Source organism: Dipodomys merriami, unplaced genomic scaffold, assembly GCF_024711535.1.
Source record: "Dipodomys merriami isolate MVZ:Mamm:240054 unplaced genomic scaffold, mDipMer1.0.p SCAF_10, whole genome shotgun sequence".
Taxonomy (NCBI): Eukaryota; Metazoa; Chordata; class Mammalia; order Rodentia; family Heteromyidae; genus Dipodomys; species Dipodomys merriami.
This window is the reverse complement of record NW_027202271.1, coordinates 20192794-20206682: the sequence shown is the minus strand read 5'-3', so window position 1 is coordinate 20206682 and position 13889 is coordinate 20192794. Positions and strand designations below refer to the sequence as shown.

The 13889-nt window shown below is 42.2% G+C and overlaps 1 protein-coding gene across 1 annotated transcript in view; it reads left to right on the top strand.

The window, feature by feature from the left end:
• Sarnp (SAP domain containing ribonucleoprotein) overlaps positions 1-13887 on the top strand; it is a 54173-nt gene extending 40286 nt beyond the window's left edge. The window contains exons 10-11 of the mRNA XM_070042557.1: positions 9109-9198; positions 13593-13887. Of these exons, the coding sequence (XP_069898658.1) occupies positions 9109-9198; positions 13593-13634 (132 nt within the window). The 3' untranslated portion in view covers positions 13635-13887. The remainder of the gene's footprint in view (positions 1-9108; positions 9199-13592) is intronic.
• The last annotated feature ends 2 nt before the right edge of the window (positions 13888-13889 follow it).

Below are 13889 nucleotides of genomic sequence, written 5' to 3'. Positions count from 1 at the left end.
TGATTTTGAATCTTGAAGGCAAAAGTTAGAGCTCTGTGTTTTATAGAGATATCAATACTAGCATTCTGGTATAAAAGGCAATCAATTTAAAGATATGTATGGTATTCAGCTGCCAGTTGTTGCAGCTGATTTTGTCATTTGGGACTTAATGCACTGGCTACAGAGTGCATGCTATGGAAACCGTTGCCAAAAGCCCATAGTTTAAAGTTTCTAATTATAACCTTGTACCTCTTTTTCTCCTTCTCAGCTCATTGAGGTATTTTTAAGTGGTCCTTTTATGTTTGGCCTGGAATAAGTGTTTTTTTTTTAACCAGTCTTGGAACTTGAACTCAAAGCCTGGGCACTGTACCTAAGCTGCTTTTGCTCAAGGCTAGCACTCTACCACTTGAGCCACAGTGCCACTTCCAGCCTTTTCTATTTATGTGGTACTGAGGAATCAAACCCAGGGCTTCATGCATGCTAGGCAAGCACTCTACCACTAAGCTACCTTTCCAGCCCCTCGGGGTAAGTTTTTAAGGGAGTGGCAGCAGCCCTTTAACTGTCTTCACTTCATCTTTTCTAAGCATCTTCTATGGCTCTGATTTGATCTTCTTTGTTTCTTATAAAGTTCATCCTCATTTCAATACTTCCTTCCTCTCTTCTCTCTTCTCTCTTCTCTCGCCCACACCATCTCCAAAGGGTTGTATTGAACACAGTATCTCAGTGCATGCTAGTAACAGTTGTTGTGCCACACATCTTTAAAACTTGGAAGCAGGCTAACCTTGAACTCACACCCTACCTCAGCCTTCCAAGTAGTTGGGATAAAAAGGTATTTGCCATTATACTTGACCTGGCTTCTCTTTTCTAATAGCAATATTTTCAAAATCATTTGTCTGAAATAAACCATACAAGCCAGACACCTAGAATCCTAGCTACTCAGGAGGCTGAGATCTGAGGATCGTGGTTCAAAGCCAGCCCAGGCAGGAACATCTGTGAGACTCTTATCTCCAAGAAACCACTAGAAAACCAGAAGTGGCACTGTAGCTCAAATTGTAGAGTGCTAGCCTTGAGCTGAAGAGCTGAGGGACAGCGCTCAGGCCCAGAGTTCAAGCCCCACAACTAACAAAAAAAGAAAAAGAAATAAACCATATAGCCAGGGACCAGTGGCTCATGCCTGTAATCCTAGCTACTCAGGAGGCTAAGATCTGAGGATCACAGTTCAAAGCCAGCCTGGGCAGGAAAGTCTGTGAGACTCTTATCTCCAATAAACCACCAGAAAACTGGAAGTGGTACTGTGGCTCAAGAGGGGTAGAGTGCTCACCTTGAGCTGAAGAGCTAGGGACAACATCAAAACCCAGAGTTCAAGCGCTATGACTGACCAAAAAAAAAAAAAAGACAAGAAACCATACATAGCACTAGTGGCTTATGCCTGTAATCCTAGCTACTCAGAAGACTGAGATCTGAGAATGGTGGTTGGAAGCTACCCTTGTCAGGAAAGTCCATGAAACTAATCTCCAAAAGTGAAAGTGTGGTTCAAGTAGTAGAGTGCAAGCCTCAGTACCAGCACAGGAGGGAAAAAAGGAAGGCTCCAGACATACAGCAGTAAAAGAAACAGTTGTATTGTTTACAGTGTACACAAAGTAAATGCTAACAAGTTGCATATAAAAGTATAAATATATATATCTATATATATATATGTTTGTGTGCTTTCTGGTCCTGGGGCTTGAACTCAGGGCCTGGGCACTGTCCTTGGGCCTCTCTGTGCTCAGGGTAAGCATTCTACCACTTGAGCCACAATGCCACATCCAGCTTTTTCTGTTTATGTGGTACTGAAGAATCAAACACAGGGCTTCATGCATGCTAGGCAAGCATTTTACTGCTAAACCACATTCCCAGCCTAATTATATATTTTTAAGTGTAACTATATTGGGTTTGAGAACCAGAAAGAACATTTCTCCATGAACCTTTACAGTAACTCAGTGGTGAATTTATAAATAAGCGTTGTGAGATTAAGATTTCTTATTCATTTCTGTATTTCCAGTGATCAAAATAGTGCCTGACCAAAGGAGACACTCAGTTGATAATATGAATGAATGAATGAGTTTTGTAGTGGCATTGTTCTTGAAAATGATTATTTATGCTAGATGTGGGATGGATGTCTAAATAATCCTACCCTTCAGAGGCTGAGGAAAGCTATTCTTGAATGTGTAGCTAGCCTGTGCTACACTGGGTGGAGTAGAATATTTGCTTACTTACTTCGCATGGTGAGACCCTGGGTTCCATCCTTGGCACCATGAATGAATGAATAAATGAATGAAATGATTCCTCAGTTTCTTTGGAACTATGTAAGTGAAGGTAAGATCCTTGCTCAGTCCTCTGTGGTACTACCTTATGTGGGCTTCTGCTGTTTTTAGCCACTAAACTTGGTGAAATCAGTACAGCCTGGCAAAGGTTTTCAGGGACCTTGAGAGAGAAAATGGTTAGGATCTGGTGGGCAAGACTGTTTTTGTCCAGTTACTACACTAAATTTTAACTTTGATTCTAGCTATCTGTTCACTTATTTCCTTTGCAGCTGAAAGCAGTTTCTCTGTTACCTTAGGTAAGGGATCTTATTCTTACTCTAAGGACCATGGGAAATCTGGCAATATAAACAATCCCTCTTTTTTTTTTTTTTTGCCGGTTCTGGGGCTTGAACTCAGGGCCTGGGTGCTGCCCCTGGTCCTTTTGCTCAAGGCTAGCACTCTATCACTTGAGCTACTGTGCCACTTCTGGCTTTTTCTGTCATTATTGGAGATAAGAGTCTCACAGACTTTCATGCCCAGCCTTGGCTTCCAACTGTGATCCTCAGATCTCAGCCTCCTGAGTAGCTAGGATTACAAGCCTGAGCCACCAGGGCCTGGCTCCTAACACTTACTACCTTATATGATAGTTCATACTTATTTATGTGGTAGTTATTATTTATCAAGTTTCTGCATATGTAACTGGTGTCTTGGAGTAGCCTTGAATATCTGTCATTTCTTTTAGCATGTGTTATTTTCTTTATACTTTATGTCTTAAGGGACTTCATTTGGTACTGTGTTTATTACATAATGGTAAAATGCAATCGTGGTGATTCCTGGAAATATTTGACTTCTTACATGAGTGCTCTATTTTGCACAATTTTTTCTCATTTTAGAAATGTAAATATCTCAGCTGGGTGTTGGTGGCTCATACCTGTAATCCCAGCTACTCAGGAGGCTGAGATCTGAGGATCACGGTTCAAAGTTCAAAGCCAGCCGGGGCAGGAAAGTCTGTGAGACTCTTATCTCCAATAAACCACTAGAGAACTGGAAGTGGTGCTGTGGCTCAAGCCGTAGAGCGCTCACCTTGAGCTGAAGAGCTGAGGAATAGTGCCCATGCCCAGAGTTCAGGCCCTTATGACCGACAAAAAAAACCAGAAATGTAAATATCTGGGGCTGGGAAGGTGGCTCAGTGGTAGAGTGCTTGCCTCGCATGTATGAGGTCCTGGGTTTGATTCCTCAGAAATGTAAATATCTCATTTTGAGGAGTGAAAAAATTGGGAGAAATTAAGTCTGTGGAAGAGCCTGTATTGTGTCAATTAGGACTTGTTTTTTTTTCCCTCTGATTTTGAATTTTTTGTTTGGAGTTAACATTTGATGGGAAATGAGGACACTTTAGATTCAAACACTTCTCTCCCTTTATAGGTGTATGCATATGAAGTAAAAGATTGGTTAGGAATTGAGGGATTAGAGGAAGGAATTGAGAGGGTGATGAAGAATGGAGAGGTTTACAAATGCGTATGACACCAAGCTAGAGAGGTCAGGGCTGTCCGCAGATGCGTAACCCCATTTGTGCCTGTGATCATGGCCTGGGGGGGAGCATTGGCCTGATGAATACAAAGAGAGATGAGTTTTGATTGAGGTAATTTCTTTCAGATGGGTCTCGAAATCCCATGAACCAAAACCTGTCAGCAAGGAGCTAAAGATGGAGTGAAGTTTATTGTGTATTTTGTTTCCATGGAACATGGTCACACTTAGGAGGGTCAAATGAGAGAAATCATTAGAACTGTGTTGATTTACTAGGTTGTTGTACACTTCCCTGCAGGGCAAGAAGGAAGGAGGCCACAGGGGGGAGTTGAGGGGTACTAGTTGAGGGAAAGACAGGCTGTTTATGGGGAGTTAGGAAGCTGTATTGGGTTTAGTTTTCACCCTAGAGTTCCTAATAAGTTTGGAGCAGAAACTTTGTTTAGGCCTCCAGAGAGGTGATTTGAAAACAAAGGTTATAGAGAAATCTCTGATGCTAGCCTTAGTAGCCAGAGAAGTGAGTCCTCATTTTTCTTCCTACTTTCCATGCTTTACCTTTGAACTCAAAAGGAAATACAATTTAATTTCAAATTGAAACTTGCCATTTTAGGATGTAGCAAAATGAAGAACAAGGGAAAAGGCTATCCCTTTTCCTCTCCCCCCTACTTCCAGATAGACATAGGCATTTTGGGGCGGGGGAGGGGGTCCGTTCATGGGGCCTGAACTCTGGGCCTGGGCGCTGTCCCTGAGCTTCTTTTTGCTCAAGGCTAGCACTCTACTACTTGAGCTACAGTGCCACTTCTGGCTTTTTTCTTTTTGTTTATGTGGTACTGAGGAATGGAACCCAGGGCTTCATGCATGCTAGGCGAGCACTCTACCACTAAGCCACATTCCTAGCCTCAAATGCTCCTTTTATTCCTAAAACTCATTTTATTATTCAGTCTCCATTTATGTCTTACTTGGTTTTGTCTTACTGGTAGTATTAAAAAGTCAATACAAGCCGGGCGCTGGTGGCTCACACCTGTAATCCTAGCTACTCAGGAGGCTGAGATCTGAGGATCTCGGTTCAAAGCCAGCCCGGGCAGGAGAGACCGTGAGACCGTGAGACTCCTATCTCCAATAAACCACCAGAAAACCGGAAGTAGCGCTGTAGCTCAAGTGGTAGAGTGCTCGCCTTGAGCTGAAGAGCTGAGGGACAGTGCCCAGGCCCAGAGTTCAAGCCCCACGACCGACAAAAAAAAAAAAAAAAAGTCAATACAACTTACCCCTTGATGTATACAGTAAATATGTGGTGGGGCTTGGTGTTTGTTGGAAACCTTACAATTCTTTTTTTTTGTTTTGTTTTGTTTGTGGTATATGAAGGGGTTACAGTTCCTTACTTTTTTTTTTTTTTTTTTTTTAACTCTGGGCTTGGGCACTGTCCCTGAGCTCTTCAGCTAAAGGTGAGCGCTCTTATCACTTGAGCCACAGTGCCGCTTCCAGTTTTCTGGTGGTTAGTTGAAGATAAAAGTCTCTTGGGCTTTCCTGCCCGGGCTGACTTTGAACTGTGATCCTCAGATCTCAGCTCCTGAGTAGCTAGGATTACAGACATGAACCACCAGTACCTGGCTCTTACAATTCTTTTTTTTTTTTGTCAGTCGTGGGGCTCGAACTCTGGGCTTGGGCTCTGTCCTTGTGCTTTTCAGCTCAAGGCAAGCTCTCTACCACTTGAGCCACAGTGCCACTTCTGGTTTTCTAGTGGTTTATTGGAGATAAGAGTCTCACCGATGTTCCTGCCTGGACTGGCTTTGAACCGCGATCCTCAGATCTCAGCCTCCTGAGTAGCTAGGATTACAGGCGTAAGCCACCGGCGCCTGGCTTCTTACAATTCTTTATTACATTTGAACACCTGGAATGGTTCCTTAGCAAAATTTAGAAACAAATTCAGCTGAGGGAAACCTTAGTATATTTCTTTAAGTAAATAAGTACATACATAAATACATGAAGGTGATATACAGAGGGGTTACAGTTACATAAGTCAGGTAATGAGCACATTTCTTCTTGAACAGTGTCACCCCCTTTCCTGGCTCCCACTGTTTTCCCCTCCCATCCCCACCCACTAGTTGTATAGTTCCTTTACAACATAGTGTCTAGTGACATTATAGTGTGCTGCTGCATTTGTTCCTCCTTTGTTCCTTTGTTCCCTTTCTGTGCCCCCTCTACTTTCCCCACAATTTACAAACAAGACAAAAGATAAAACAGCAACAAAGGAAAATAACCTTGTTTCTATTTCATGGAGTTCATTTTGATAGATATTATTTTATATGATCATATGCACATATCTATTGAGCCTTCGTGGTCCTCTCTTAAGGATATCCTCCTTTGGTCTCAAGGTATAAATGTCTAGAGTCCTGTGTAATTTATCATATCACAGTATATTTTTTGTCTTGTACCATTGAGTGTGTTAACTTGTAGATTTATAGGCACATTTTATTTTTTATTTTATTAATTTTTTGGGGGGGCGGGGGTCCAGTCATGGGCTTGAACTCTGGGCCTGCGCGCTATCCCTCAGTTCTTCAGCTCGAGGATAGCGCTCTACCACTTGAGCTACAGCACCACTTCCGGCTTTTTTCCCCCTGTTTATGTGGTGCTGAGGAATCGAACCCAGGGCCTCATGCATGCAAAGCAAGCGCTCTACCACTGAGCCACCTTCCCAGCCCCTATAGGCATATTTTAGTAACTACAAATGAGGGAAACAATGTTTCTTTAGGTCTGGTTTACTTCCCTTAATATAATTTTTTCCAAATCTTTCCACTTCCTTATGAATAGTTCAATATCATTCTGATGGAGGCATTCCATTGTGTATATTCACCACATTTTCTTTTCTTTCTTTCTTTCTTTCTTTTTTTTTTTTTTTTTGTCAGTCATGGGGCCTGAACTCTGGGCCTGGGTGCTCTCCCTGAGTTCTTCAGCTCAAGGCTAGCTTTCTACTACTTCAGCCACAGCACCACTTCCAGCTTTTTTCACTTATGTGGTGCTTAGGAATGGAGTCCAGGGCCTCATGCATGCAAGGCAAGCACTGTACCACTGAGCCACCTTCCCAGCCCCTACCATATTTTCTTGATCTATTTGTCCACTGAGGGGCATCTGGAATGATTCCATATCTTGACTGTGGATGACCTTATATTTCTACCTGAAGTACCTTCCCTAGGTTCTTAGTTTATAAAGTAGAAGCAGTTACTCTGGTAGAAGGATGCTAATACTGCTTCAATTATATAAATCATATAGAAGTAATTAATTCACAAATACTTTTAACTAAGATTCTTGGTGATCTTCTTCCTTGGGAATTAAGCACTTATTCTGCTACTATTCATCCAAGAAATACTGTGTTAGATAGCAAAGTTAGGAAAAGTGTGTACTTGAGCAAAGTTCCCTAAATTTGTTTAAGTCTTTAAGTATCTGTATAAAGGGGTTTTAATTCAACATGTCAGTTTGTACGTATGATGAGTCTTGATCAGATTTTAATCCTGGCTGTACTACTTGGTGTTTTTTGAGGTAAATTTGTGTGTGTGTGTGTGTGTGTGTGTGTGTGTACACTCGTGTGCGCACATGCATGTACACAGGTGCTGGTACTGAGTTTGACTTCAGGGCCTTGATCCTTGGTGCTGTTCCTGAGCTTTTGTGTTCAAGGTAAGCACTCAACCACTTAAGCCACAGCTCTACTTGGGCATTTTGCTGATTAATTAGAGATAAGAGTCTAATAGACTTTCCTGCTCCTCTTGGCTTCTAACTGAAATCCTTAGATCTTAGCCTTCTGAGTAACTAGGATTACAGATATGAGCCACCAGTGCCCATCTGAGATTAATCTTTTTAGCTTTAGTTTGTATTTGTATTACATGAATCTAATCTTGCACCTACTTCATAGGCTTATTACCAGAATAAAGATAACAAACAAAAACAATTTGTATGTGGCAGATAGAAAGCACTCAAATGTTAATGTCTATATTTTTACTATTATTACTGTTATTTTATGATTAAGGACATATATACTTAGTACCTGGTTTTTCCACAGTTTATATTATATGCATTGGGCACCCATTGTAGACTGATTGGTGGTTGTAATGAAAAAGGTAGAAAAACTGTAGGTAATAGTTGATCTTAATAATATCTAAGATGAAAAAATTTAATGTGTAAGGTTTTTCACTCACAGCACCCAAGCTTGCTTTTTTTTTTGGTCGGTCATGGGGCTTGAACTCTGGGCCTGAGTGCTGTCCCTCAGCTCTTCAGCTCAAGGCGAGCGCTCTACCACTTGAGCTACAGCGCCACTTCTGGTTTTCTGGTGGTTTATTGGAGATAAGAGTCTCACAGTCTTTCCTTCCCCGGGCTGGCTTTGAACCGCGATCCTCATATCTCAGCCTCCTGAATAGCTAGGGTTACAGGTGTGAGCCACCAGCGCCGGGCTCCAAGCTTTCTTAATATCCTTTCTACTCATTAGAAAGCAAGCAACGTGAGTGTGTGTGAGTGTGTGTGTGTGTGTTGTGTGTGTGTTGTGTGTGTGTGTGTTGTGTGTGTGCGTGTGCGTGTGCGTGTGCGTGCGCCCAGCTCCAAGCTTTCTTAATATCCTTTCTACTCACTAGAAAGCAAGCAGTGAGTGTGTGTGTGTGTGTGTGTGTGTGTGTGTGTGTGTGTGTGTGTGTGTGTGTACTGAAAGTCAAAGACTGAGGTAGAGGTATAGTTAACCAAGTACTATGATGACTCATGCTGAGATCTGAGGATCACAGTTCAAAGCCTGCCTGGGCAGGGAAGTTCTTAAAACACTTCTCTTCAATTTAGCACCAAAACAACCAGAAGTGGAGCTGTAGTTCAAATAGTAAAGTACTAGTATTGAGCAAAAACTCAGGGATAGCACCTAGGCTCTGAGATCAAGCCCTAGAACCCCCACCAAAAAAGTCAGAATGTGACTTGGATTACGTTTGCTTTTAGAATAACTCACTCACAAGAACTCCAGATCCCACAGGAATACTTTAATCCCCTCTAGATCATGCTACCAATGACCTAACCAAAATTTCCATAAGGCTCTACTTCATAAAGGTTTCACTATCTTTCTCCACCACCATCATATTAAAAAAGTTTCCAATACATGAGCCCTTGGGGACAAACCTATCCAAATCATAACACCATCTGTATTCATTTTATCACCTGTTGTTCTGTTTGTATGATCCTTAGTTCTTGGGTATAAAGCTGGCTTACATGTTGTAACCAATAAATTAATACCTTATTTCTGTGTATTTTATGAATAAAAGACTGATTTGTTTCAGCTGGTTGTTCTGTTTTTGTCTTTGAACAGTCTGAAGATGATGAGAAACTAAAAAAGAGGAAAGAACGATTTGGGATTGTCACAAGTTCAGCTGGAACTGGAACCACAGAGGATACAGAGGTAAAATAGAATGCTTTAGAGAGCTGTTAAAGTGAAATAAATGAGGACAAATATGTTGGAGAGGAAAAAACACCTTTATTTCTCCATCCTATTTCTTAAGTGCCCAAATAACAAGGTATTCCTTTTGCTTGATTTTTTTTTTTGTTGGTCGTGGGGCTTGAATCCTGGGCCTGGGCTCTGTCCCTCAGCTCTTCAGCTCAAGGCGAGCTCTCTACCACTTGAGCTACAGTGCCACTTCCGGTTTTCTGGTGGTTTATTGGAGATAGGAGTCTCACGGTCTCTCCTGCCTGCCCGGGCTGGCTTTGAACCGCGATCCTCAGATCTCAGCCTCCTGAGTAGCTAGGATTACAGGTGTGAGCCACCAGCGCCCGGCTTTGCTTGATATTTTTGTCTAGGTTGAAGTTATACCGAATTCCACCAATGTATTTAATTCCATGTTTGACTTAGTACAGCAATGGATTTGGTGTCATAAATGCTTGTTTTAATGACTCTGCCACTTATAGAGTACTTTGGTTTCACTATCTAAGAAGTAGAGATAGGGGCTGGGAAGGTGGCTCAGTGGTAGAGCGCTTGCCTTGCATGCCTGAGGCCCTGGGTTCAATTCCTCAGCACCACATAAGCAAAAAGAAAAAAAGCCGGAAGTGGTGCTGTAGCTCAAGTGGTAGAGCGTTAGCCTTGAGCTGAAGAGCTGAGGGACAGCGCCTAGGCCCAGAGTTCAGGCCCCACGACCAGACCCCCAAAAAAAAAAAAAGAAGTAGAGATAATATGCTTACCTCAGACTAGGATTTTCAGAATGGAGTGAAATGATTCTATGTAAAAAAGGGATGGCTTTATTCAAAATGCTTAAGAATGATGGCCTGACATGTTGTAAGTATTCAAAAGTGTTTACTCAACAGTGTTTATTATTTTCTGCTGGGCATGTTTCCTTTTCCTTTGATCATTTAATGAAAGCCACCTCCGGGCTGGGAAGGTGGCTCAGTGATAGAGCGCTTGCTTTCCATGCCTGAGGCCCTGGGTTCGATTCCTCAGCACCACATAAGCAAAAAGAAAAAACCCGGAGTGGCGCTGTGGCTCAAGTGGTAGAGTGCTAGCCTTGAGCTGAAGAGCTGAGGGACAGCACCCAGGCCCAGAGTTCAAGCCCCATGACTGGACCCCCCCCCCCAAAAAAAAAAAAAATGAAAGCCACCTCCAACCTAAGCAAAAGAATAATTGTGCCTAAATCCCCTCTGGAATAAGATAGTGGACACAAGTGAGGCTTCTTATTCTTACACTTTGTTTACAATTAAGTTTTAGTCTCCTGAGTAGCTAGGATTACAGGTGTGAGCCACTGGTGCCCTGCCCCAGTAGCTTTTTTTGGGCGGGGGGGGGGGGGGGAGGTTGTGGTCATGGGTCTTGAACTTTGGGCCTGGGCACGTTGTCCCTGAGCTCTTCAGCTCAAGGCTAGCACTCTACCACTTGAGCCACAGGGCCACTTCTGGTTTTCTGGTGGTTTATTGGAGATATGAGTTTCATGGTCTTTCCTGCCCAGGCTGGCTTTGAACCGTGATCTTCAGATCTCAGCCTTCTGAGTAGCTAGGATTACAGGCTTGAGCCCTGGGCTCACTGTAGCTTTTTACCACTGAGCCACCTTCCCAGCCCTCACTGTAGCTTTTTAAGAGACTTGTTTATCTATACCTCAGACTCCCCTGGAGTAATTGACATTCACTGAGATCGATCATTGATAATTTATTGATTTGAGTATCATATCTCTAATAGTATGTGGGTATCAGCAGAAGTATATATAAAGGACAGTTGAAATTATTTCTGTAGACTTACAAGAAGCTTCTTTTTTTTTTGGGGGGGGGGGGGGGTCCGGTCATGGGGCCTGAACTCTGGGCCTGGGCGCTGTCCCTTAGCTCTTCAGCTCAAGGCTAGCGCTCTACCACTTGAGCCACAGTTCCACTTCTGGCTTTTTCTTTTTGCTTATGTGGTGCTGAGGAATCAAACCCAGGGCCTCAGGCATGCAAGGCAAGTGCTCTACCACTGAGCCACCTTCCCAGCCCACAACAAGCTTCTTGAGTGTCAAGGTATTTATAATATTGTATCTTACCTCCATAATCTAGATTTTCTTCTGTCAACATCTGGAGAGATAGCCTCTAAAATTTATTTGCTTCCCAATAGTCTTTTTTTCTTTTTTTTCTTCCTTTCTTTTTCTTTTTTGGTTCCAGTCCTGGAGGCTTGAATTCAGGGCTTGAGGTCTGTCTAATGACCTTCTTTTTGCTCAAAGCTAGCACTCTACCACTTGAGCCACAGCTTCACTTCTAGCTTGTTTGGTAGTTTAGTGGAAATAAGAGTCTTACTTTCCTGCCTGGGCTAGCTTCGAACTGTGATCTAAGATGTCAGCTTCCTAAGTAGCTAGGATTACAGTCGTGAGCTCTACCCATCACCTTATAAATAAGCCATAATAAGACCTGTAGTTTTATGAATAGGGCAGATCAGTTTACATTCACCACTAGGAAAAAAACAAAAGGAATTTAAAGTCTTTGTACTACTGAGTATAAAATACTTACGTTGTTAAGTATCTGGTTACATACTTATTTATCAGGATGATCGTGAAGCAAACTTACACTTGTTTTAACTGCTTAGAATTAGTCTCTTCTTACAAGGGGAAACTATTGTAAACCAAGCATGTTCACTAAGTAAATATATTTGTTCTCTCCCAAGTTAAGGAGGATAAAGATTTTTCTGGCATGGTACAGTGGCTTTTGTTAGAAGAGGTAGTATATGTAAAGGAATAGAAACTTCTAAAGCTGATGAAGTTCACATGAATCCGATTTTTGTTTGATTCTCATGATGGTATGGCTGGGCTCTTAGCTTTTTTAGTGCCTCCACTTCCTATATTCACCTTTCTTTTAAGATTAAGCTAGGCAGCCATGGCTTACACCATAGTCCTAGTAACTCAGGAGGCTGAGATCTGAGGACTGTGGTTCAAAGCCAGTCTGGGAAGGAAAACCCATGAGACTTTTCAATCAACCACCAAAATGTTGAAAGTGGAAGTGTGGCCCAAGTGGTACAGTGCTAGCCTTAAGCAAAAAAACAAGTGACAGCACCCAGGCCCTGAGTTCAAGACTCAGTACTGGCATGCATGCATGCACACACACGTGCACACACACACATTGTATTATGCTGAATGCTGGTGGCTTACACTTGTAATCCTATTTATGCAAGAGACTGTGACCTAAGGATTGAAGTTCAGAGTCAGCCCAGATCAGAATACTCTATGTCAGTCAATCTCCAGTTAACCAGCGAAAAACTAGACTGGAGACATGACTCAAGTGGTAGAATGCCAGCCATAATTGAAAACTCATCTGAGTGGAAGGAATGAAGAAGGGAATTTATCTGTACTAAATTTTCTATGTGATTGGGTTGAAAAGTCTCTTGTGTGTTGGAGGATGAAGGGCTAGAATGTTTTTTTGTTTTGTTTTTGTTTTTTGTCCAGCCTTGCTGTCCACTTTTGTGCCATATATATATTATTTATATATTTATTTTTTGTCAGTTGTGGGGCTTGAACTCTGGGCCTGGGCTTTGTCCCTCAGCTCTTCAGCTCAAGGCTAGCACTCTACCACTTGAGCCATAGTGCCACTTCTGGTTTTCTGGTGGTTTATTGGAAATAAGAGTCTCACAGTCTTTCCTGCCTGGGCTAGCTTTGAACCTGTATCTTCAGATCTCAGACTCCTAAGTAGCTAGGATTACAGGCATGAGCCACTGGCCCAGCTTCCACTAATGTATACTGTTGGCATTGAAGATGTACATACTTCTCTGGATTGGAGTCCTGAGGCTCAAAGGTGTTGCTACTGTTTAAAGCAGAATATTCCCTCATTGAATAGCACTGGTTAACCCTTTTGTCCTCTGGAATCTCCCAGCTCTGCACAGAGTGGAAGACTTTCTCAGCCTGGTTAGGACTTAGAATTTCCAGAATAGCTTTTTCTAAGGTAGAGCTGCCATTTTGCAAGATTTTTTTCTTTTTCTATGTAGTGAGACAGGGTCTCACTCTGGAGCCCAGACTGGCCCTGAACTTCTTATTATCCTTCTACCTCAGCCTTCTGATTGCTGAGACTAGAAATGAGTGTCACTTCTGTTCCTTCATAAAACCTTTCCCCTTTCTATCATTTCTTTCTCCCCTCCTGTCTCACATCTTAATAATATTTCGTCCTCATTCTCCTTTTTCACTAAATCTTCCCAGCTTGAACTGGATAACTAGAAGGACTCAGGAATGAAGTCTTTGGGTTAAAGTCTTGAGTCATCATTCCTCTGGCCTTGTGACGATTCATGTGAGTTTGGGTTAAAGCAACCAGGAACCTAGGCCACTATTGTTTTAACGATCAAATGTTTTTCTTCTTGCTTTTTCCTCACAGGCAAAGAAGAGGAAAAGAGCAGAACGCTTTGGGATTGCATGATGAAAAGTTCTTCATGCTTTCTGTTCTCCAGTGGTTTCCATTTCTATGTTTCTTACTGGTTACATATATATCTAAATGCACAGTCACATGTCTACGTCCTGCTCTCAATGAGGGAGCATGTACCCCAGACACATCTGTGAACTCCAGCAACAATTGGACTTACTGCTGTTCCAACTTTAAGGTTGTTTTGTTTTTAATTATTTTGCTTGTTAATAAAAAAAAGAGAGAGAAAATAGAACAATGTGTTTTATTAGG